We start from the raw sequence: 23499 nt of genomic DNA on the forward strand, positions 1-23499 counted from the left end.
TCTGTGGGCTTGTCTTGGTATTAAAATGCTCTGAAAAAAAGGCAAAACAGCATCTATATGTTTAGCTTTTTTCCCTCCACAGCCTAGCTGAAGTATGGTAACTCTGCTCAAAAAACCTTTTCCCATATCATTAAACAGTTACTGTAATGGCAGCAGCATCAACTTAAGAAAGTGTGTTCAGTACACAGTTAAAAAGATGGTTCTTCAAGTGATCTTTAGTAAAGAAAATGGTTCTATATAGAACTATGAACACTTAAAGAACCATTTGCATGATTAAAGTGTTCTTTGCATCATGAAAACGTTCTTCAGATTGATGAAGAATGTGCTGTAAGATGGTTCCATATAGAAACTTTTTGAAAAAGGTCCTTCTATTGCTAAAAGCTTAACATTTTCACAATAGAAGAACCCTTTTTGGTGCTATGTTTGGTGCTTTTCATCTACAGCACATTCTTAAGAACGCTTTCATGATGCAAAGAACCCTTTAATCATGCAATGCTGCTGCCCCTGATACACTTGTACCAGGACCACACCTGCAGTGTCACTGTAGAGCTGACATTTAGAAACCTGAGCAATGATGAATGAACTAGAGGGTGACAGACAAAGGCAACAGTTTGTGACTGTACACCTATATAGTGGACCTATAGGTGAACTTCATAAAGTGTGACATCCATGGAAGTAAAATAGATGTTTCAAATAAAGTGGATGGGAAATGAATACTGATGTCAAGTCCTTCTTCTCAAGTGTGCAAAAAATTCAAACATTTAAAAGAGAATGTCAGAAGTGTTATTAAAACAAACCACTAAACACAGACAAATGCACACTCTTGTGCCTTGTGCCATTAAAGTATGTGAAAAAATCAGGTAGTTCAATAAAATCATACAAAAGCGCACTAATAAGTAAGAAGAAAAAATGTTATTATTAATGACTATTAATTCAGCAACACTACATAATACAAAACCCGATAAAAAATCTTGTGACCTAGTCTTGTATATCAGAATGTAAACTGAAGTCTACGGAAACCCCGATATTAAGTAGTTCAATACAGCAGCGCCATCTAATGGTGCATGCGCTGTACGACGATTTTTACCATGCGTTTTGGTTGCTATGGTGATAAGACATGGCCTGCTTCAACCGAGAAAACGCAGTTGAGTGCGGATAAGACTGTATTTTCGTGTGCTCTGGAAGGCGATGTGGAAGGTCTTCAAGATTTCATAGATAATGGTTGGACTGATGAAGCATCGCAGAATATTTTGAGAGAAACTGATGTCGTTGGAAGGAACGCTTTATGCGTCGCCTGCATGCTGGGCAGAAGCAGCTTTGTGCGAAATCTTGTAGTGAAAAACTGCGCAGATGTGAACGATCCAACGACAAGAGGTAGTTCAACGATTGCGGGTTGTGAATTACTAGGGCTGTTCGATTTCAGGTGTGCAAGCGCGGGTACGAGCAAACCTAAACATCACTGTGTTGCACTGCAAAGCCTAGGAGACTCATGTTTCTCGTAAGCTTGCAAACGGAAAATGATTAAATTAGTGGCGAATTTCTAGCCTACTTTAGTCTGTGCTAAACTAGTTTGGGATTCGGTCATTTTTTATTATGTGACAATGTAGAAATTACCACAGAAGCTAATATTTCGTAATGCAGGGGTTGTCAACCAAAAAAAAAAAAATGTGCTATTAGTATACTTCTTTTAAAAAATAAGTGAGTATGTTTTCAGTATACTTTTCTGTACTTATAAGAGATATACTAAACAAAATTAAGTATACTTCACTTATACTTACAAGTATACAGAAAAGTTTAAGTATATTCAGCCTATACTTGTACTTGATCATTTGATTGAGATGTACTTAAGAAAAGTATAAGTAAGGGTAAAGAAAAGAGTATGACATAACAGGGTGGTACAAGAGGTAGCGCTCACAGCATGATGGGCCTGGGTTTGATTCCCTGGCCAGGGAGTTTTAATGTTCTCTCTGTGTCTGTGCAGGTTTCCTCCCACAGTCCAAAGACATGCACTCAGGTCAATGGATATATATATAATTTTACTTGTGATGCTTTTATAAACTAAAAATTGGGCCAATTTAGTCCCAAGAAGTACTGAAATTGTACACGTACAAGTATACTACTAGTACATTGATATTAGTATACTTACTACATAAAGGAAATACACTTGAACCTAAGCTTACTTAATAAACTTAACTTTAAGTATACTTTTTTTGTAGGGGAACTCTAGTGCTGAGGACCCACTGTCAAGGGTGTTGCTAAGCCAGTTTTTAGGGAGGTGGGGTTTTAGGCCTTATTCAAAATACATTATATACAGAGCGAAATACTAAACGAAAAACTAAAGTAGAGAGTAACAATACCTAGCTAAATAATCATGTGTTTTTTTAACCTGGTTGTTTACAGTTTATTTTTACAGTTTTCTTACCTATTTTTGGAAGATACCAGAGTATGCGAAGGACTTCAAGGAGGTCTGTTTCCAAAATGTCATAGAGCCATATCGATTTGAACCAGAATACACAAAAGAATTGCAGTGGCATGAAGAAGAGAGAGCCAAAAGGGAGAGAGATACTGAACCTGCCGGCCCCGAAGTCAAGAAACCTAGAGCGAATGGAAATTGGTAGTGTCAACAACAAACAACTTGCTACTCAGCTTATCAGTTTATGAGGCAGAATAGCAAGGTAGATAGTTATGTTATTATGTGGCCCACTTTAAACAGTCTCTTGTAAGCTAATGACTAACAGTGATATATGCGTGGTGGCTAACGATGAATAACTTATTTCTTTTACAAGCGTTTCTTAACTTGATTCCAGTTTCTGTGGTGAAAATACAACAGAAGGAACAGCAGCTTTCTTTAGCAGCTGGCATTTGAATTTGCATTTTTTCACTTTGTCGGTTTTTAGTTCAGTTTGTAGAGTTGTTCGACTCTACAGTTCGACGTATTTGTGTGTAGCTTCAAAACTATTAGCCACAACTTCAGGATTTCTGGAATTTGTAAAGGAAGCTGAAAAAAACACAACATTTTCTCCATTTATTTTTGCATCCTGGTACAGCGCAGTTCACCACTATTCTGAACAATTAACCAGCAAGGTGCAACTGTAATCTATCGCAGCTTCTCTGATGGATATTGACATAAGCTATGAGTTTTGTTGACACATTGCGATGCAAGGCTGCCTACCCAATAAACACAAAACACATGCCGGGCGTTGTAAGGAAAAAACAGTACCCAAAGAACATATATTTTTTCAAACATAGCACTATTTTACTATTATCAGCATGACTTATAAAAACTTTTAAAATCTAAAAATTTCTCTAGAAAGGCACATTTCATACCATACCACTCTGAATGATTTTGTTTATATCTAAACCACTGAATGATTAAGTAACATGTTTTGCAAAATTAGTGGAGTTCCCATTCAAGGAGGATGAAGAGATTTCTGAGCAGGTGGGCAGTGAGAAATAATGGGCCTCATTTACCAACAACAGTTTCTTCTTGAAACTCGTGCAGTTTTCACTAAGATTCTGACATTCACCAATGTTTTCTTATTTGGGGTTTGTTCTTAGCTTAGAACAAAATCTATACACACTCGAGAGCACAGAGATGCGAACAGTTCAGCGGTTTGAGAACATGTCATGAATCTGATGTAGACTTTTTCTTAGGACCTTTCTCAAGAACACATTTAAGAAAAAATGTAGGAAGATATTGGTGAATAAGGCCCATTGACAGGATGTTAATTTAAGTTACTTAGCTAACGTTAGCATCGTTTGTAGCATATTGACTGTCATGACTGTGTGACATTTAAGCTAAACCTTTGTCATGTCATCACTATCTAGCCACCTTGTTTATCCCAGTATAGCATATAAATAATAAATAAGAGATAAGAGTAAGAAAAGAAGAAGATGAAAATGCACAGATTTTAGAAAAAGTTATGTTGCACAAAGGCAATGCTGTTTGTGTGTAGCAGGAGAAATACAGTTACAGTTTAAGGTGGGCTGGTCTACATCATATAACTCCTGGTCTGAAAGTCCCACTCTGGCCCTGAGGGTAGGTATAATAATCATATAAATTTTTAAAACCCAAATGTGGTTGATAGATACCAGTGTTGGGGAAGCTACTTCGAAAGCATATGTTTACAAGCTACCAATCACTGCTCACTGGTTGAAGTACATGAAAGCTACCCTAAGGAGAAATCTAGTATGGTTAACTAAAGCTACTTAAAGTAGTTCAAACTGCTTTGAAAAAAAAAAAAATCAAACTGACAATGTAGTGTGGTATGAAAGTATAACAAAATATAATGCAAAAAAATTGCATGCCAGCAAAAAATGCCACACAGTTGAGTTTAATTGAGTCCACTTGTTCACAGGTCATACATAAACCAAAAAATAAAATACTATTCATGGGAAAATGCAATGAATATTAGCTTTTTATGGCCCAAAACTGTTTGTTTTTTCAGTAGTTAACTAAATGAAAAATGGCAAAAAAAATTATTTCACTACTTGAATCACTATGCAAATATGAATGTAGTTAAACTTCTAGTTTAATGAGATGTAGTTCACTACTCCCCAACTCTGATAGATGCACTGTGATTATTTTTACAATAAAAGTGAAAGTGCATCACATTTAAGGTTCATATAATGTAAACAGTATCAACCGAGTAGAAAAATATTTACCATTTTATTTACACCGATCAGGCATAACATTATGACCACCTCCTTGTTTCTACGTTCATTGTCCATTTTATCAGCTCCACTTACTATATAGGTGCACTTTGTAGTTACAGACTGTAGTCCATCTGTTTCTCTGCATACTTTGTCAGCCCCCTTTTACCCTGTTCTTCTGTGGTCAGGACCCCCATGGACCCTCACAGAACAGGAACTATTTCGGTGGTGGATCATTCTCAGCACTGCAGTCACACTGACATTGTGGTGGTGTGTTGGTGTGTGTTGTGCTGGTACGAGTGGATCAGACACAGCAGTGCCATTTTTATCATGGTCAGTTCCGCCTCTGGTTTCGTAAATATGGAAGCATAGGAGCCTAGAGCTAGGAGATAACCACACTCACGCGCTGGGCTAAATACCCCCAGCACCACCTCACAAGGCTGCGATATGCCAGCTGTCTGTACCAACTGTAAATAAATCAGTTAATCTAAGCTTGGTTTGTAATAAAGATGTTGGACAGGTGAGGATTCTTCCATGGCTCATACTGTTAAGGCTCAAGACGCACTGTCTGATCAGAAACACCTTCCCCCGTCGAAGACGGGGATGGTAGCAGAGAAAAACCTTAACCTCGTCAACCCTCTCAGTTGTACGGAGCCCCACTGGTGGCATCCTATATAAATAAAAATAATGCATGGCCACAACTTAGTATGGCGTGGGAACAAGATAAGTAAGTCCTGGCCATGACTTAGTAAGGCATGGGAACGACTTACTAAAGCGTGGGAACGAGATCCTAACGCGTGGTCATGACTTTGTAAGGCATGATCCCATTCCCACGCCTTACTAAGTCGTGGCCATGACTTAATTATATCATTCCAACGCCTTACCAATTAGTGGCCATGCATTAGGATCTCGTTCCCATGCGTTAATAAGGCGTGGCCATGCATTATTTTTATTTATATGGCATGTCACCAGCAGGGCTCCGTACAGTTGCAATTTGTTGCAATCATTTGTTATTTTCTGGAGCTAATGTACACTAGCTCTAAAAACACAGCAGCCCAGCCCACCCGGTTTCCCTTGCAGCCCCACCTCCAAACCATAGATCACTGCAGTGCCCCTCCCAGCGTGCCCCTCCCATTTTTGAGCATTTTTCAAAGTTGAGCCAGGGGTGGAGTTAGCTGAAAATATTGGGGTGTAGTTACTCTTCAATGCAGCGGTGTTCAGTCTTACTCCCAAAGGGTGTGCCTACAGATTTTCATTCAAAACAAACATGAGTACACCTGATTCCACTCGTTTTATCAGTTGGTCTTAGTCTTCAGACAACTGGTCATGTGTGCTTCTACTTTGTTAGAATGAAAACCTGCAACCACATCAGCTCTTTGTGGGTAAGATTGGACACCCCTGGTTTAATGCCTCTAACAAGATTTCTAAAATTGCACAGTGTATGCCTAGCTTAAGAGTTGCCTCACAGAAACCTGTTATGTGAAATGGTTGCATATACTTTGCCTGGTGCCTGAGACATTGTTTTGTGATAGTTTTGAGAAAAAGTTTTGGCCCAAAATGTATTTTTTAAAGTTAAGTTATTCATGACCTAGAGGTACATGTAGGACCATGTAAGGCAACAGTATCTAAATATCCAAACAAAATTTTGATATTTACCATTGTTGTACTTATCAACATTACGTATCACCTCCACTCTTCCTGCACCTGTTTTACCTGAATTTTTACTATTAATTTTTTTACTATTATTGTCTTATTTTCATTATTTTATTATTTGTTTGTTTATTATTATTAATATTCATATTATTTTATTATTACTTTAGTCATTTATATAATTTTTACTTTACTTTTTGATATACTTTTATTTTGATTTGATTTGATTTTATTAACTTTTACATTTTATATAGTATAGTATATATACTATAGTATATAGTTATACATTTTACATAAAAACTCACAAGACATGTATGGCTGTATCTGTGTTATGGCTATATTAGACATTTGCTACCCCTGGTTCCTGTTATCTTTACAATGCACCATTTCACATCAAAACCACCATGACTTTATTTTTCATCAAAAGTTTTCATCAACATGACTTTTCTTACAACTCAATGATGAACTATGTGGTGAAATTTTCAAGTCTAAATAGTAGATTTCTTTTCTCTCTAATATATTTAGTAAAAGTAAAAGTATCATTAAAAAATCAGTTCTTGGACCTCTTTTATATAATCTTCAAATGGTCCCTTTAGGCCAAATGCTACAGCACAGCAACACTGATTACCATAGTTTGGCAGATGACATAGAGATATCCTTAACTCTCTTACAGTTGCAGTTGTCACTGTGTCAATGCAATGCATTTTTTCCACGAAATAAAGGCAAAACAGAAATTATTGTATTTGGCAACAAAGAGAAAAGACTGAAAATCATCTTGATTTCAGGGTGAGAAAAACTAAAGCCCAAATCCAAAGTCTTGCTGTTCTAATACACTCAGATCTCACCTTTATAGCCACATCAAAGCAATAACCAAAACAGCCTTCAATATCTTCAATGGAAACAGAAAAGACAAAATAATTTGCCTGTTTTTTCAATATTGCTGTCTTTCTAGTTGGTGCTTTAATGTTGGCTAATAGTTGGAGTATATTGTTAATCATCATAGCTACCTATGAGTTGTGAGTGTAAAATTGGGCATTACAGGCTCCAGTACAGATATTGAATAGGAGAGGCAGCTGGGAACAGAGCACAATATGAAGGGCAAGGGTTCTCCTGGGTTAGAGACCACTGCCTTTACCAATGTGAATCCCAGAATGTGTTGCAAATTACATCCAACCATCCATCCAACAACAATTTAACAATTCTATATACGTTTCATACCTGTGAATTGCATTGACTGCCAATATGATGAGAACTTAGCTATGGACGTTGTTCATTTCTAGGGTACTCGCCATTACATTACTCTGCCATGTGGGGTCAGCTGGACACAGTGATGACCCTGTTTGAGCTTGGTGCTGATTTGCAAGCAATCAGTTTCTGTGGAGAGCGAGCCATTGACTTAGCCCGTCGCTATTTATATATATCCAAGTTGGACTGTGCCCATTTTCTTGCTTGGGCTGGTAAGCAAAAAATTTGTAAAAAATATTCTTAGTCAGATCATCAGCTGGATCACCCATGTTTATCTCAAATTTTGCACTCTAATAGAGGCCAAACAAAGCTTGCAAGCATCCATAACTCGAATGAAAGGCATCCTAGCAGATCCAGAGAAAGTTCAAGGAAAGGTCAACAAGGAGGACAAGGTCAAGATAAATTAATTTTCTGTAAAGATGTTGCTCTGATAGCATTTTTACAATTAGTGATTGTTTCTTTTATTCTTTTTTCTCAATATTTAGAACGTGTATAAATATCTGCTCTGTAAAATCAGACTGGATTCAGAATGCCAAAAATCCAACAATTCAAGACTTTGCAAAGCAGAAACAGTATCTTGAAGATGTGGTTGCTCCCATCATGACCAAGCTGACAGCACAATGTAAGTTTGTGTGGTATTTTACATTAAAGAACTCTAGCTCCTTCAGTTCTTTTCCTCTACTGAAAAGTGAAAACCATTTTAAATGAAAGTGGATCTTAGTGGATTTCATTTAGCCAGTAACACATGCAACTCATGTGACATATCATTATTGAACAAATGACTTATAGGGGAATTCCATTGTTTTTTCAAAAAACAAAATCAGAGTGCTATGATGTTAAACAGATATACTTAGATATACTGTAGCTGCTGATGTTACATAAAACATTTTGGACACTAGGTTCTTCGGTGTGATTTTCTGGGTGTTGGGAGGGAAAATCAAATAAAGTCATCAAAGGTGGCAAAGAAACGCAAGGAGGAAGGAGAGCAAAATATTTGTTACAACACTCCTAAACCTAACTTGTTTCAGTCAAAATAGAGTGCTGCACAAACTCAGCAGACTGTGCATAATGCTAGTGTTAATGGTAGTATATATAACTTCAGTCTTGGGTTAATTACTAAAAAAGTCATGCATTACAAGTTACTAATTGCTTCTTTCAAACTGTAAAAGAAATAATTTACTAATTACTTCATCAAAAAAGTACTCCTTACTTTTTACTTCTGTGTTACTCTGTACTTAATTATCTCACTATACTAGCAGATAATTTTTCTTAGCAAAATTATCTGCCAGTATAGTGAGAATTTCACTTAAAATTATATAATATAAATTTTTAATGTATTTTTTTTTTTTTTACTTGAAATAATATATGAATGCTCAAACTTGTAACAAAACCAAACGTTACCTGGAGATGGAGTTCATTGAAGCATGAGAGCCAGAGGGATGTGTGACAGAACTATTCAACAGTAATCTATATTGTTAGCCTATTGTTCTATATTTATATACATATAAATGTACACACACAAACACACCAAACGCACACAAACACACACACACACACACACATACACACACACACACACACACATATATATATATATATATATATATATATATATATACACAAGTTGGGACGCTGTGTAAAACGTAAATAAATGTAATTATAAACAGAATGCAATGATTTGCAAATCTCATAGACCCATATTTTGTTTATAATAGGACATAGAACACATATCTGATGTTGAAAGTGAGACATTTTACCATTTCATAAAAAATATTAACTCATTCAAAACTTGAAGGAAGCAAGTTAGATATAACTGTTAAACCTCTTTCAATCTTTAAACATTGGTTTTTAAACCTGCTTAAACTAGGCTTTTCTTTTTGTGGTGTAACCGCTCTCCCATAGAGCGCAAATTACAATACAATGCATGCTGGGGGTTGTAGTGCAGCACATTGAGAAATGAGCTAATATTAATATCAAATTTTAATAATTTCACAGGCTGAATAGGATTGTGCCATTGTGTTTGCCACATAGGGTCTAACCTATATTTCTAATTCATTCATGATGGGGAGGCAAAATAGTACCCATAGAAAACTTTTTTTCCCAAATTTAGCACAGTTTTACCATTATGAACATGACATAGAACCCAGAAGACACATGTAGGTTCACTGGTTGTTTTGGATAGTAAATAAAATGCTGTATTTCCGTTGTGGACAATGCCACCCCTGGTTCTGATCACTACCGTTTAAACAAAAATCCAAGTCAGTAATGGCACCATTTCACATTAAAATACTCTTATTCGAATTTGTTTACATCTCAATAATTGACTTATGCAGAAATAAAAAAGTCAGTGGAATTCCTCTTAAAACAAACAAGGTCACTGATGAGCTGAGTGGCTCAAGCGGAAGAAAATGTATTTTAGACTAGCCAAGTCAGAGTCCTGACTACAGTCCAACTGAAAAGCAATGGCCTTGACTAATTAAACATATAGCGTTATTGGTATGTCAGTATAAGATGCTGTGTGCTGTATTTATTGACTTTGTTTACTATTATGATTTACAGTTACATGAAAAAAGTATTTGAAACACAAAAAACAGTTTTTAAATGATCATTTCATGTAAAAAGTTTTACAACCCCTATATCACCCATGTGAAAAAGTGATTGCTTCCCAAACTTAGTAACAGGTTGTCCCACGTTTACCAGCAACAACTGAGACCAAACCCTTCTTATAACTGCAGATTAGTCTTTCATATCTTGGAAGATGTGAAGATCTTTGGGAGGCTGGGAGGGAGACATCTCCACTGGTCTCCTTTCTCTGTGCTCTGTGACCTATACTGAAAAAAGAGATGGCTATAAGTAGACTGGCAGACACAAGGCACAGATAAATCTTATCAGCTACTCAGGCCGCTGGTTCAGGATGACTGGCTCTCCATCCTGCATGTGACACTCGACCATGCCCACTCCTCCACAGAGGAATTTTTTGCTAACTTTTCTTTGCAGAATTTATTTAAAGAATGGTTTTTGAGCATTAATTGCCCGTTTAAAGTCCTGCCATAGCATCTCAATGGGGTTCAAGCCAGAACTTTAACAAGACTCCAAAATCTTAATTTTGTTTCTTTTGAGCCATTCAAAGGTGGACTTGTTCTTGTGCTTTGGATCATTGTGTTACTGCATAAGCTAATTGTGCTTGAGCTTCAGATCACAGACTGATAATTGTTCTCATCAAGGTCCTTTTGGCAAATGTAAGACAACCTTCATGTTCCTCTTGGTTAGCAGTGGTTTTCACCTTGCAGCTCTCTGATGGGTGCCATTTTTGCCCAGTTTCTTTCTAGTGGTGGGATCATGAACACTGACCTTATATGAGGCGAGCAAGGCCCACAGTTCCTTAGATGTTCATCTGGGTTCTTTTGTGGCTTCCTGTTAGTGTTGGATAACAATTTTCCCTTCAATAAATGTTATAATGATTTAATGAAAACTGTGTTTAATGTTTATTCTGGTTGTCTGTCTTAAATATTGTTTGAAGATCTGACACAAGTAAGTGTGACAAATATGTAAAAATTTATGGTTTGAATCCAGATCTGAAGCCCCATCAAAGACCAGCAAGAATCAGATGAATGCACACAAACAAAGTTTTCACACAGAATCCATCATGTTCTTCCAACTCCTAAACGATTGTTTGTAGATCAGTAGAACATGACATATTTATATGTAAATTTTAAAAAGGCCATTGCACCGATTATGTACCCAGTTTTTACCTGAGGAATTAAAGACCCCATATCGTGGAACAAATTTTCTTTGCTTTATTGAAGTAAAAGAATTTCATGTAGAATGTAAACATATTCACTCCTCAGTCAACACAGTCAATATATGGATACTAAGCAGAAACAGCATTTGGTATGTTATGAAAACCGACACATTTACATTAAGATATAGGCCCTTTAACAGCCATAAATTTCTTTTTTTTTTGGATCTGTAACTTTCCTATTATATTATTATTATTATTATTATTATTATTATTATTATTAGTAGTAGTAGTAGTAGTAGTAGTAGTAGTAATAGCAGTATTAGTAGTATAACTGTTAAAATAAAATGTAATAAATGTTATAAAATATCATGTGTTACATGTGACTGACAGTCCAAACTGTCACCCACTGAAAACATTTGGCACATTATGAAATGAAAAATACGACAAAGGAGACCCCAAAATGTTGAGCAGCTGAAATCCTTTTTCAAGACAAGAATGGGAAAACATTTCACTTTCAAAACTACAGCAATTGGTCTCCTTAGTTCCCAAACGCTTACAGAGTATGAGAAACATTTTATTTTTGGGCGTAGAATAATAATAAGAAGAAGAATATTACGAAGAACAGTAAGTTGGATTTTCCACGCCAACTAAAGGCTGTCCGGACTACATTTAAAACCAAATCCACCACACAGAAAGTCAGGGTAAATAGATGCACTCTGGACACACACCCATGTGAATCGACTGTGCGGGTATCCTTTGGTCTTCCCTGAATCCCTGGCAGGCTGCTGTTCCTCCAGGCTGTCGGTGGTGGCATGTGACTGAGGTGGAAAAGTGGTCAGGATTTTTAAATGTGAAAAAGAGGGCTAGAGGAGAGGCTCTTCCACTGCAGACTGAGACCACGGACGTCCCGAAATGTGAAAAAACAAATACAACTCCGAGTTAAGCTGCGGGTCGAGTGATAAATTTATACGTCGGGACGGTTTCAAGCTATCCATATGGACAGAACGATAAACTACAGTCACCGAGGAGAAAAAGCCAATGTCTGAAGTCGTGGCCGCCGGCGAGAGCTGATTTCTAAACACCATCAGGAGAAGCTGTCCACCTTCTCACCATAAGAGCCAAAGGAACTTCCAAAAAAGACGTTTAACTTTTCACTTTTGCCTTATTTCAGCAGATGATTGTGAACTGAAACATTACGAACAAATAGTATGCAGATATATAAACAAACGTTAAAAAAAGAATGTCATCGGACTGCGTTAGCCGAGTGAACGTTAGCTGAGTTTGTGTTGGCCAGTTCAAATTGCAACGTTCTTTCATCCCGACCGACTGACCAAACAAAGAAAGATAGGAAAATCGTAGCTAACGTTGTATGGACCCTGTGGAATCTACCTCCTGTGATTTTTTTTTTTATCAGCAGTTCCTTCCGTTTTAAATTCCGGAAGGTCGCCTTTTTATATTATAACTAGCTGTACTGCCTTAGAAATCACATAGACGCGTGTAGATGCTAGCTAAATGGTAAATGAAAACCGACCAGTGCTGATTGTGTTGCCATCGGTTTGTGTTCCAAAAACAACGTTGAAGTTTTGCTCCGGATGAAGTTTCTGTCAGGAGTTTACCCTGTAGGTGTATCTGGCACGGAGATGGATTTAATGACTGGCGACGTGGACTCGGTTCAAGGAGGCATTGTTTCTTTAGACCCTGTGGTAGACGGGATTTTAATTGACTCCATTTGCCAGCAGCAGGGATGGGTGCGAGTGTACGGTAAGTTGTGGCTGGTTATAGCTTCGCTATTAAATTCTCATTTTTGATGTTTTCTTAACGTTTCTCTGCTTCATGTTGTATTTTTACCTACCTTTCACCTGACGTGCCAGACAGCAGGACTACGACGTAACTGTTATTTTTTTAGACCATACCCCTGGCGTCAGAGACTTGTAGGCTGTACAGACTGTACAGGAAATAACGACCAAACGAGTCATTTCATTATGATGGCTTCGTTAGTAAGTGTGTGGTACAGTCTCAGTCTCTCTCTCTCTCTCTCTCTCTCTCTCTCTCATATATGTATATATATTAGGGGTGGGGAAAATCGATTCTTAGATGCATCACGATGCGGACGTGGACGATTCTGAATCGATTTACAAACGTCAAAAAACGATTTTCTAAATATTTAATTTATAACGTAATGTTGACGGAACGCAAAGGGCAGAACTTGGAAGTGGGTAAGTGCAGCGCCTGGACAGTCTGTGGCGGGACATAACAAAAACACAACTGGATGCATTAAAAGCCAGGTCAAGTCAGGAGTCACAACCCAAATGTTAAGAGTCATTTTGTCCTTTCAACAAAAATCAAACCACCTTGGGAGCCACACCATTTAATGTCCAGTATGTCTCAGTATGTGTTGATGTCCTAGTATAGACTAAACAATATAAACAAGAGCGCGGACTTACTCTGCTCTGCTTTAAGCTTTAGCTATATCCGCTTTTCTTCCATCTCCGCCAGAAAACTTTTCCTCAAAAGTTAAATAGTTTGTTGTAAAATGTCTTTCAGCTTTTGACTGTTTTACAAGTCTGAAGTCGATTCTCATTCGCCAGCTTCTTGCTGAACTTTCCCGTTCCACGTTAAATTCTGACTGAGGTGCCGAAGGTAAAAGCGGCACCATTTAAGGTGGAACGGGAAAATTAGAAAGAGAAGCGGCTTCATCTTCGCAGCTTTTTAGTGTTTGACAGTCTCTCGTTGCAGATTTAAAGTATCAGGAAACCAACTAACTACGTTGCTTATAAATGTCTCCGAATCCTTTTTCGTTCGCTACTAGCCAGGCGAAACCTTGTTGCTAGGTGACCTGCTGTCTGCACGCCAATTCTCAGTCGTTGAGAAAGAGGGCTTCCGCGCTATGTTGCACACGTCCCATCTTGAAGATATTTTATTGACCCCCCCACCCCCCACCCCCCCAGCTCTGTACCACGAGACCAAAACCGGAGTTATAAAATCACTAAAGAAAACGTGTAGCACGGCTATAATGTGCTGCGTGGTCATCCATTACCGCTGGATCTGATTTCACCCTAACAGCATATTTTATCACAGATGAGTGGCAGCAGCGCTTCTAAACAAGAGCAGTGAATGAGAGCCTTCCAGTTCACTTGCCACATCACTTCCATTTGTTTTTTTAATAAAAGCTATTGGACATAAATGCATTATGGATCATTACAAATACTTAGCTTTAAAAGTACCAAGTCCTCAGACAGTAAGAAAATAGAAATCATGTATAGAAAAAAAGGATGCATCGAGATGCATCGATAATCGTTTTATAATCGCATCGCAGCCCTCGTAATCAAAGCGTGAGGTGGCTAGAGATTCCCACCCCTAAAATATATATATATATATATAAAATATATGTGTATATACATATATGTTTGTGTATATACATATATATATATATATGTATATACATATATATACATATATATATATATATATATATATATGTGTGTGTGTGTGTGTGTGTGTGTGTGTATATATATATGTATATATATTCACTCACCCATCCAAATCATTGAATTCTGGTGTTCCAATCACTTCCATGACCACAGGTGTATAGTATAAAACCGAGCACTTAGGCATGCAGACTGCTTGTACAAACATTTGTGAAAGAATGGGTTCCTCTCAGGAGCCAGTGAATTCCAGCGTGGTACCGTGATAGGATGCCACCTGTGCAACAAGTCCAGTTGTGAAATTTCCTCGCTACTAAATATTCCACAGTCAACTGTCAGTGGTATTATAACAAAGTGGAAGCGATTGGGAACGACAGCAACTCAGCCACGAAGTGGTAGGCCACGTAAAATGACAGAGCGGGGTCAGCGGATGCTGAGGTGCATAGTGTGCAGAGGTCGGCAACTTTCTGCAGAGTCAGTCGCTACAGACCTCCAAACTTCATGTGGCCTTCAGATTAGCTCAAGAACAGTGCATAGAGAGCTTCATGGAATGGGTTTCCATGGCCGAGCAGCTGCATCCAAGCCCTACATCACCAAGGGCAATGCAAAGCGTCAAATGCAGTGGTGTAAAGCACGCTGCCACTGGACTCTAGAGCAGTGGAGACGTGTTCTCTGGAGTGATGAATCACGCTTCTCCGTTCAGACGAGTCTGGGTTTGGCGGTTGCCAGGAGAACGGTACTTGTCTGACTGCATTATGCCAAGTGTAAAGTTTAGTGGAGGGGGGATTATGGTGTGGGGTTGTTTTTTAGGAGTTGGGCTCGGCCCCTTAGTTCAAGTGAAAGGAACTTAATGCTTCAGCATACCAAGAGATTTTGGACAATTTCATGCTCCCAACTTTGTGGGAACAGTTTGGGGATGGCCCCTTCCTGTTCCAACATGACTGCACAAGGTCCATAAAGACATGGATGAGCCAGTTTGGTGTGGAAGAACTTGACTGGCCTGCACAGAGTCCTGACCTCAACCCGATAGAACACCTTTGGGATGAATTAGAGCGGAGATTGCGAGCCAGGCCTTCTCATCCAACATCAGTGTCTGACCTCACAAATGCGCTTCTGAATGGTCAAAACGTCCCATAAACACACTCCTACCACACAGTCACTAGCCGTGCCATCACGGTAATCAAATAAATGACACGTTTGGTCATTATTTCTCTGACGCCAGACATATGGTTTAAAAAAAATGTATATTTAAAATATAGTACATTTATGTATAGTATATTTCTGTGTGTGTGTATACATAGTTAGATAATCAAGGCACACAGGAAAATAAAGCTGTTATAAGCTGTTATAGTACATTTCTTTGTGAAGGCTATTATTAATGCACACTTGTTATACACTCGTGAACCACTTGGGCTCAGTTGCATGGTTGTTAGTTCACTGAGTGATGGTCTTAATATGTTCGTATTGCTCTGGAGCTGTAATGTCAGACCCAACTTTGAGGGCATAAGCAAGCAGACCACCTTCATGACTGATAGAACCTTAACTGACATGATTGTGTCTGCTCAGTTTGATGGTACCTTTAGCATTCATTCATATACTCATTTCTACTTCTCTGCCTCCTTGATGTGTTACTGACGTGCTTGTCTTGGTACGGCATTCAGTGTGTTTGGACTTCAGCAAATTGTTGAGTCTATTTATTGTGGCTAGAGATTTTTTTAGGAATCTGAGGTGGCAGGTAAAGAGGACTGGATCTTTAAGTCTGTCAGCGTTTGTGCGTTTCTTATGGTAAAAGGGAAATTCAACTTCAAAATTTCTGTGTAATTGAATCGTTGAAATGGAAACATTGTCATTCAGAGTGGTATGATATGAAATGCTCTGTTCTATAGAAGCTTTCCAAGTCAGAATTCACAGCAGTGGTGATAGGAACCAAGCATCTGAAGTGTTTAATGTGTCGAAAAGATACCTCAAAGAAATTGATTACATGATGCATGCTTCCTGGTTCATGAGACATTGTTTTACAATAGTTCTGAAATAAAGTTTTGGCTTCAAATATATTTTAAAATTCATTTGTGTCAAATAAAAAATCTTTGAAGACACATTTGGGTTCACTGGTCGTTGACATTTGATCATCATTGAAATTCAGACTACTCTGAATGACTTTGTTTACATCTTAGCAATTGAATTATGCAATTCATAAATTTTGACAAATCAGTGGACTTTCCCTTTAATGTTTTTCTGTCAAACAACAAAAATGAGATACTGGGAAAAGGCTAGGCACAAGTGACCTATGGAAATGTATGTATGGTGAAGTGCTGAATATCTTTAATTTTAAACTTTTATTTTCCGCATTTACTCTTATGTGTGTAAATATAATTTTTTTTATTAACAAAAGGCCTGAAAATATGGAATTATCAGTGGTCAGCAACAGACTTTATATTTGGTTTGTGTCTGGTTATGTTAATGATCATATTGCTGTTATCAGTGACTTGAGTTCTTCAGGGATGCTTTATTGATTAACCCATTCTCTAGGCTTTCTGCATAGTCATGAATAATTGTCTGTATCTGTTTCATGATATGGAGTCTAACTGTTGTCTATAGCGGTTATATGTTAGTTACCTGAAGCTGCTGTAGCTTCTATAACCATGTCAGCCAGGCTTGTTGTCATGGTAGATGGCTGACATTTTAATAAAGAAAACCAGTTGAATTTTGGTACACATTGACAGAACATCTATTTCTAGGTCCACCTTCTGACTGTACCCCTCGTTACATGGTTTTCTACCCTCAACTTGGTATGGGGATAAAAATTGAAGAAGTGGAAGAGTGCAAAGCATCTTTAGGAAAAATAGTAGAGTCTCATTCTGTTGAAGGCCAAACCTTGGAAACAATAACAGCGAATGAGCTGTAGAACCAGATACTTGTTAATAGTTCATAATTAATTAAAAATTCTATAACTTGAGAATACTTCACCCAAAAAACAATAACAGCGAATGAGCTGTAGAACCAGTTACTTATTGTCTCATTTAGTTCTGCTGTCCAGTTTTACTGGTAACATGCTCTCATGCCACAGTAGTTGCCTCAAATAGTAAGGGTCTAAGCAAGCAGTGCATAGGACCCTATTGCTTTTGCTCGGATTCTTCTTCTTCTTCTTCTTCTTCTTCTTCTTCTCTTGGGAAATGTGTTGTGGAGAAGAGACTGTAAGTCCTAGAGACACTAAACTTAGTGGGTAGGTGTAGTTTGTGCGCATCTAGCCAGACAACAAGAATTACTCAGATTGGCCAAAGTGGGGGCACTGTAGCGCAGCAAAATATGTTTTGCCTCATAACTCCTAAACCAAAATTTTTAGAGATTTTTTTTTCCTGATGCCTTGGGTCAAAACAAACAACTTTGCAATTTGGACCATTTAGCTTGGCCTATTAGATCTTTGGCTAATTTGCATAATATGCAAAATTTACTTTTCTGAACTAGTCCTAGGGTTTTCGCCCGCTCCTCATGTAACAGGTGTTAAAAAATTCAGAAGAGTCTGGACCTCAATAATTATACAAAAAGAGGACTTTTTTAAACAATATGGCTGCCATATGCTAATTAACCCTTCTGGAATAATTCTAAATAGTTCATAATTAATTAAAAATTCTATAACTTGAGAATCATTCACACAAAAAACAATAACAGCGAATGAGCTGTAGAACTTCTTCTTCTCCTGAGAAACGTGTTGTGGAGAAGACACTGTAAGTCCTAGAGACACCAAACTTGGTGGGTAGGTGTAGTAATTTGAAACTTTTTAAAAAATTTTAAACTTGACAGTTGAGGTAACTGAGGTAACTTATCCATTTTCGTGCGCATATATCCCTAGGGGCCACTATAAATGCTAAATAACTGTTTCTCAGCATCCGCGCATCCAATCAAGCCGAAATAGCATCTATTAGACAGACTATAAGTGACTCTCTAAGGACGCTATCAGCCAATTAGCTTTTCATAGGATTATTATTGACCAATCATCATGAAACTTGAAAAAAAAAATCACTTAAAATCATTAAAAATGCTATTACAACATCTATTACGAAGTCTGCAGATAAACAAGTGGTGCCGTTTGATTCAGTTTGTTGACCTGAATAAGTTTGTAATTACATGTTATGTCAGAAATTTCACTTCCTGTCTGGTATTTTGGCTTAAATTTGCTTGGCGCACTGTACTTTTCACCATGGTTGCCTATTAGGCCTAATTGGGCTAATGCGTGCTTGGACCCGCTCATTGCCGCTTGCAGCTATATTTGTCTTTGTCTTTATAAATCCAATGTGCTATGCATGTGGTAAGCATGCTGTCATCACCTTTTGCTGTTTCACCAGTACAGATTGAAACTGGTGGAGCACTAAGACAGCAGTAAGTCATAGCCAGGTATACCAGTGGTTACAGTTGTTACTTTTCTTCTCTCTGCTCTGTTGACCCTGGACTAAGTTGCTAGGCATTCAGCTCAGATCAATGCAAACACCCTGAAAACTGACTGTCCCACATGACATGGTTCTCTCAAATTTGAAAGGAATTTGGGAACTCAAAGAAAGTGACAATCTTGCTTATGTTCTCCATTCCTGTACTTTGTTTACTGGAGTGTCCTTTTCTATTTAAAGTTTTTTATTTTTGCATCCTAGGAAACTGACAACATTGTTTCATGGTTAGCATGTCCTACATGACTTCTGGTTTGTTTCTTAAGCAAGTCCACATCTTGTGTGTGTTTTTGACCTAGGCTAGAGTATTTCTTATCCTTTCTCAAACATGTTCTAAACTGTATTGTCTCTGTGGGCAAATGGTTGCAAATTGAGAACTATGTTGAAATGTTCCTATTACACAGGAGGATCCCCTCCTTACATTGCAGTTATGGCATGAAATTGGGCAGTGTACCAGGTTTATTAAAGGAAAGCAAAAAGCGACAGGATCTCCACTCTAATGTTTGATCCGTAAGAAGTCTGCTTTTTAGGTATTTTCTATTTTCTAGCTATGTGAACCATTCCTTTTACATTGTGCTGTTCCTTCCTATGCTAAAAGTATTGGGTCAAGGTGTACTTGTGGGGTGAAGGTGAATGCTTCTCTGTCAGAAGCTTCTGGAGACTTACCATGTTTACAGTGTCATAGTTTAGACGTGTTTGGTCTTATAGAGGAAGCTGAGAGAGGAAGGGGGCGGTCAGTTTGGTGCTGCAATGAATAGGGTGATTGTGTTCATAGTGGACAGCTCCAGCATTCAGTCATCTCTCAGGATGTGTATCCTGCTGTTCCCTACTCCACCCTCAAATCCCCTTGGCTCCTTGGTTCGTTGTCTGGGAGTGTCATAAGCCTGGGTTGGGGCTGTGATGTAGGCAGACAGTTTTGCGATTGATCTCAGTAGACAGGCACCAGCGTGCTCATCATTACGTTCCAAAGGCTGAAATAACTTTTAGACTGTCCTGCCGCCCAGCTGCTTTTCCTCTATCAACTCCATCTCATCTTTTATATCTCTCATTCCTCATTTTGGAAAAGCTTGGCTCAGCTCCTTCCTCTTCTTGTCATCATGAGTCATGTGAAGTCATACAGGGACTCGAAAGGAACTTCTTTTTCTTCTGTCAGCTTTAACCTGACTATTCTACTGACTGTCCTGAGTTTCCACATAAAAATTCCTTTTGGTACTGAGGAGATATTATTGACAGTACACTGGATTAGCTGCTCTTCTGTGGGTCAATGCTCATGTTTTTAGCCATTTAAGCTGAAATCATGGCTGACTGCCTAGTGATGTTAGAGTCAAAATGGAGCAGCTGTATTTCATTACTTGACTTTCTATTAAAATTTCAGATGCAAAATAACTTTTAATTTCAATTTATTGACCAAACATGACTTTAGTGACTTTCTCTCTGACATGACTTTCAGTAGTGCATTCTGAGGAAGACCCCCGTGTGTAAGCCTATTAAAGGATAGCTGAAAAAACAGAAAGATGGAGAAAGCTTTAATCTTTTGTGCTCTTCCTCATTGTACAAGTGGGGATTATGGGCCAGTTTATCTCTGATGGCTGCCACACACAGAGTGCTGTGTCCGTTTGATCATGGAAAACCCAGACCTTGCATTTGGTTTTCAATTATTTGTTACCATCAGCTGATGTTTTACACAGGCTTGCTGGTGAATCATCTGCAACCTTCTAGCAGTGAATCAGTTGCTGATAGAGTCCACAGGGCTGGAGCCTCAAACCTGGTTTCACTGACCCATCTGCTTCCAGTCCAGTTCAAAAGTGTCTGTGTTAGTTTTAGAAGACTTAACAGAGCGTATCAGAAGATGTAGGCAAGATTACCTTTTGTCTGTCTTTTAGAAATCCTGAGAGAAAAGAATTCCTTTAAAGCTCATGTAACCTTTAGGCCATGTCTTGCCTATTGATTTAGCCATGGTCAGGTTCTTTGAAAGCAGCAGGAGCAGTGGCAGCTTTTAATAGGGAAAGACAGGTGTTTGTCCATTCTCCACCCTTTTCTCTGGCACAAGCATCCTGGTGGGCTCTAAAACAGCAGACTGAGGTTCAAGGTGTTTCCTGAAATATACAAGAATGGTATAAATACAAACCCAATTCCGAAAAAGTTGGGACAGTATGTGAAATGCAGATAAAAACCTAAAGCAGTGACTTACAAATTTACTTTGACATGTATTTAAATGGAAAAAAGTACAAAGACCAGATATGTAGTGTTTTACCTCATCCACCTCATTATGTTTTTGGAAGTATACTAGGGATGCATTGATACTAATACTGGTACCGATACCTTGCTCATGTATTTATATTTGTATTCATAAAAATTCACAGATACCAACATTCCAATACCCGCTGTGACATAAGCCAAGTGTAGTTGCTGCACTTATAAACAAACACAGTGAAGGAGGCAGTGAGTGAGGGTCTGCTTGCACAGAGAAGTGTTACTAATTTCCTGACGGTCGGACACAAAGCTGTCGGTCACTTTAAATGTTCCATCTTGGAATATTCCTGCCCGAAATACACTGTGTGATTTTAGCCCGTTTTCAACACGCGATCACGACCCATTTCCCTAGGGTAACCCGACTATATATCATGACTGCGTCAACCAGCACCAGCGTCTACCATCGCCAGAGCCTGCTACAGCCGAGAAATCAGCCTCAATCTCAATCTCTACTTCCAAACGAACTGCGGGAAGAGCTGCGCGAGCTAGGCCTGCTAAGATCCACCGCGCTGCGTGAGCCTGCTGGCCGAAAGCGATGCGCGAGAAGGCGAAAGCGAGGCAAGCGAGCTGGGGTGTGCGCTAGGCTAATGGCTAACCCCAGACGACCAGCCGTTCCATCGCTTCTTCTATCAAACGTTTGTTCCTTGGAGAATAAACTGGACTACCTCCGGATTCAGTGGGCTACCCAGCGTGAGTTCAGAGACTGCTGTGTTTTCGTTTTTACGGAGACATGGATGACGAGCTCAACTCCGGACTTAGCCGTTCAGCTCGACAGCCTGTTGTGCTTCCGTGCGGACAGAGATGCTGAGCTGTGCGGTAAGACTTGAGGTGAGGGACTGTGTGTTTACATCAACACTGAATGGTGTAGAAACGCGGCGCTAGTCTCTAGTCACTGCTCACTGCTGGTGGAGTTTGCGATTGTCAGAGCCAGGCCTTTTTACTTGCTAAGAGAGCTGAATATGCTGTTCATAGTAGCGGTGTACATAGCTCCCAGTGCTAATGCTAATGCCGCACTGAATGAGCTGTACAGCGCTATCAGCGATCTGCAAAACACACACCCAGACGGACTGTTTATTGTTGCTGGAGATTTCAACCATGCAAATCTGAAGTCAGTGCTCCCCAAATTTCACCAGTATGTGCAACCAGGGGGGCTAACGTGCTGGATCTTGTTTACACAAACATCCCCGGCGCGTACAGGGCTGAGCCCCGACCCCACTATGGCTACTCAGATCACATCTCTGTGATGCTCATTCCAACATACAGACCGCTCATCAGACGTGCCAAACCAGACCAGAAGCAAGTGAGAACCTGGCTACCAGGATCTATCTCTGCTCTTCAGGACTGTTTTGAGCACACTGACTGGGAGATGTTCAGAGAAGCAGCAACCTCCAGTGACTCCATCAACCTGGAGGAGTATACAGAATCAGTGACTGGCTACATCAGCAAGTGCATTGATGATGTTACTGTCTCCAAACTCGTCACAACTCACCCCAACCAGAAACCATGGATGACTGCAGAGGTGCGCATGCTGCTAAGAACCCGTGACAAGGCTTTCAAGTCAAGGGACAGAGCAAGCCTAAGGATAGCAAGAGCCAAGCTTTCCCGGGCCATCAAAGAGGCTAAGCGTGAATACTCAAAGAAACTCCATGAACATTTTCAAAACACTGCTGACACACGGCGCATGTGGCAGGTCATCCAGGCCATCACCAATTACAAGTCACCTCCACCTGCTTGTGACAGTGATGCCTCCCTTCCAGACGCGCTAAACAACTTCTATGCTCGGTTTGAAGCACAGAACGGCACGACGGCGAGGAAAACCACTCCTCCTCCAAGTGAACAAGTACTGTGTCTGTCCACTGCTGATGGGCGGAGAACTCAACACAGAGTCAACCCACGGAAAGCTCCAGGATCAGACAGCATACCGGGCAGAGTGCTCAGAGAATGAGCTGGCTGATGTTCTTACGGACATATTCAACATCTCTCTGAGCACTGCAGTCGTTCCAACGTGCTTCAAGTCCACCACCATCATCCCTGTGCAGAAGAAGTCTCCAGTGTCCTGCCTCATTGACTGCCGTCCCATTGTACTCACTCC

The 23499-nt window shown here is 39.2% G+C and overlaps 2 protein-coding genes across 2 annotated transcripts in view; both read left to right on the top strand.

Moving 5' to 3' along the window:
- The first annotated feature begins 1088 nt into the window (after positions 1 to 1088).
- Positions 1089 to 8256, top strand: ankrd45 (ankyrin repeat domain 45). The gene is made up of 4 exons (XM_036595962.1): positions 1089 to 1374; positions 7584 to 7760; positions 7846 to 7940; positions 8032 to 8256. Exons 1-4 carry the CDS (start codon positions 1089 to 1091, stop codon positions 8254 to 8256), a joined length of 783 nt encoding a protein of 260 aa, XP_036451855.1.
- A 3815-nt stretch (positions 8257 to 12071) lies between these two features.
- rasal2 (RAS protein activator like 2) overlaps positions 12072 to 23499 on the top strand; it is a 125870-nt gene continuing 114442 nt past the window's right edge. The window contains exon 1 of the mRNA XM_036596067.1: positions 12072 to 13051. Coding sequence (XP_036451960.1) covers positions 12883 to 13051 — 169 coding nt within the window. The 5' untranslated portion in view covers positions 12072 to 12882. The remainder of the gene's footprint in view (positions 13052 to 23499) is intronic.

The sequence above is a fragment of the Colossoma macropomum genome, unplaced genomic scaffold, assembly GCF_904425465.1.
Source record: "Colossoma macropomum unplaced genomic scaffold, Colossoma_macropomum, whole genome shotgun sequence".
Lineage (NCBI taxonomy): Eukaryota > Metazoa > Chordata > Actinopteri > Characiformes > Serrasalmidae > Colossoma > Colossoma macropomum.

What these genes read in the sequence shown, in the direction of transcription:
- ankrd45 (XM_036595962.1), top strand. Translation starts at nt 1,089, where the DNA reads ATGCGTTTTGGTTGCTATGGTGATAAGACATGGCCTGCTTCAACCGAG. An exon ending in GAACGATCCAACGACAAGAG is followed by an intron (nt 1,375 to 7,583) that starts GTAGTTCAACGA and finishes GTTCATTTCTAG; the next exon opens with GGTACTCGCCATTACATTAC. An exon ending in CCATTTTCTTGCTTGGGCTG is followed by an intron (nt 7,761 to 7,845) that starts GTAAGCAAAAAA and finishes GCACTCTAATAG; the next exon opens with AGGCCAAACAAAGCTTGCAA.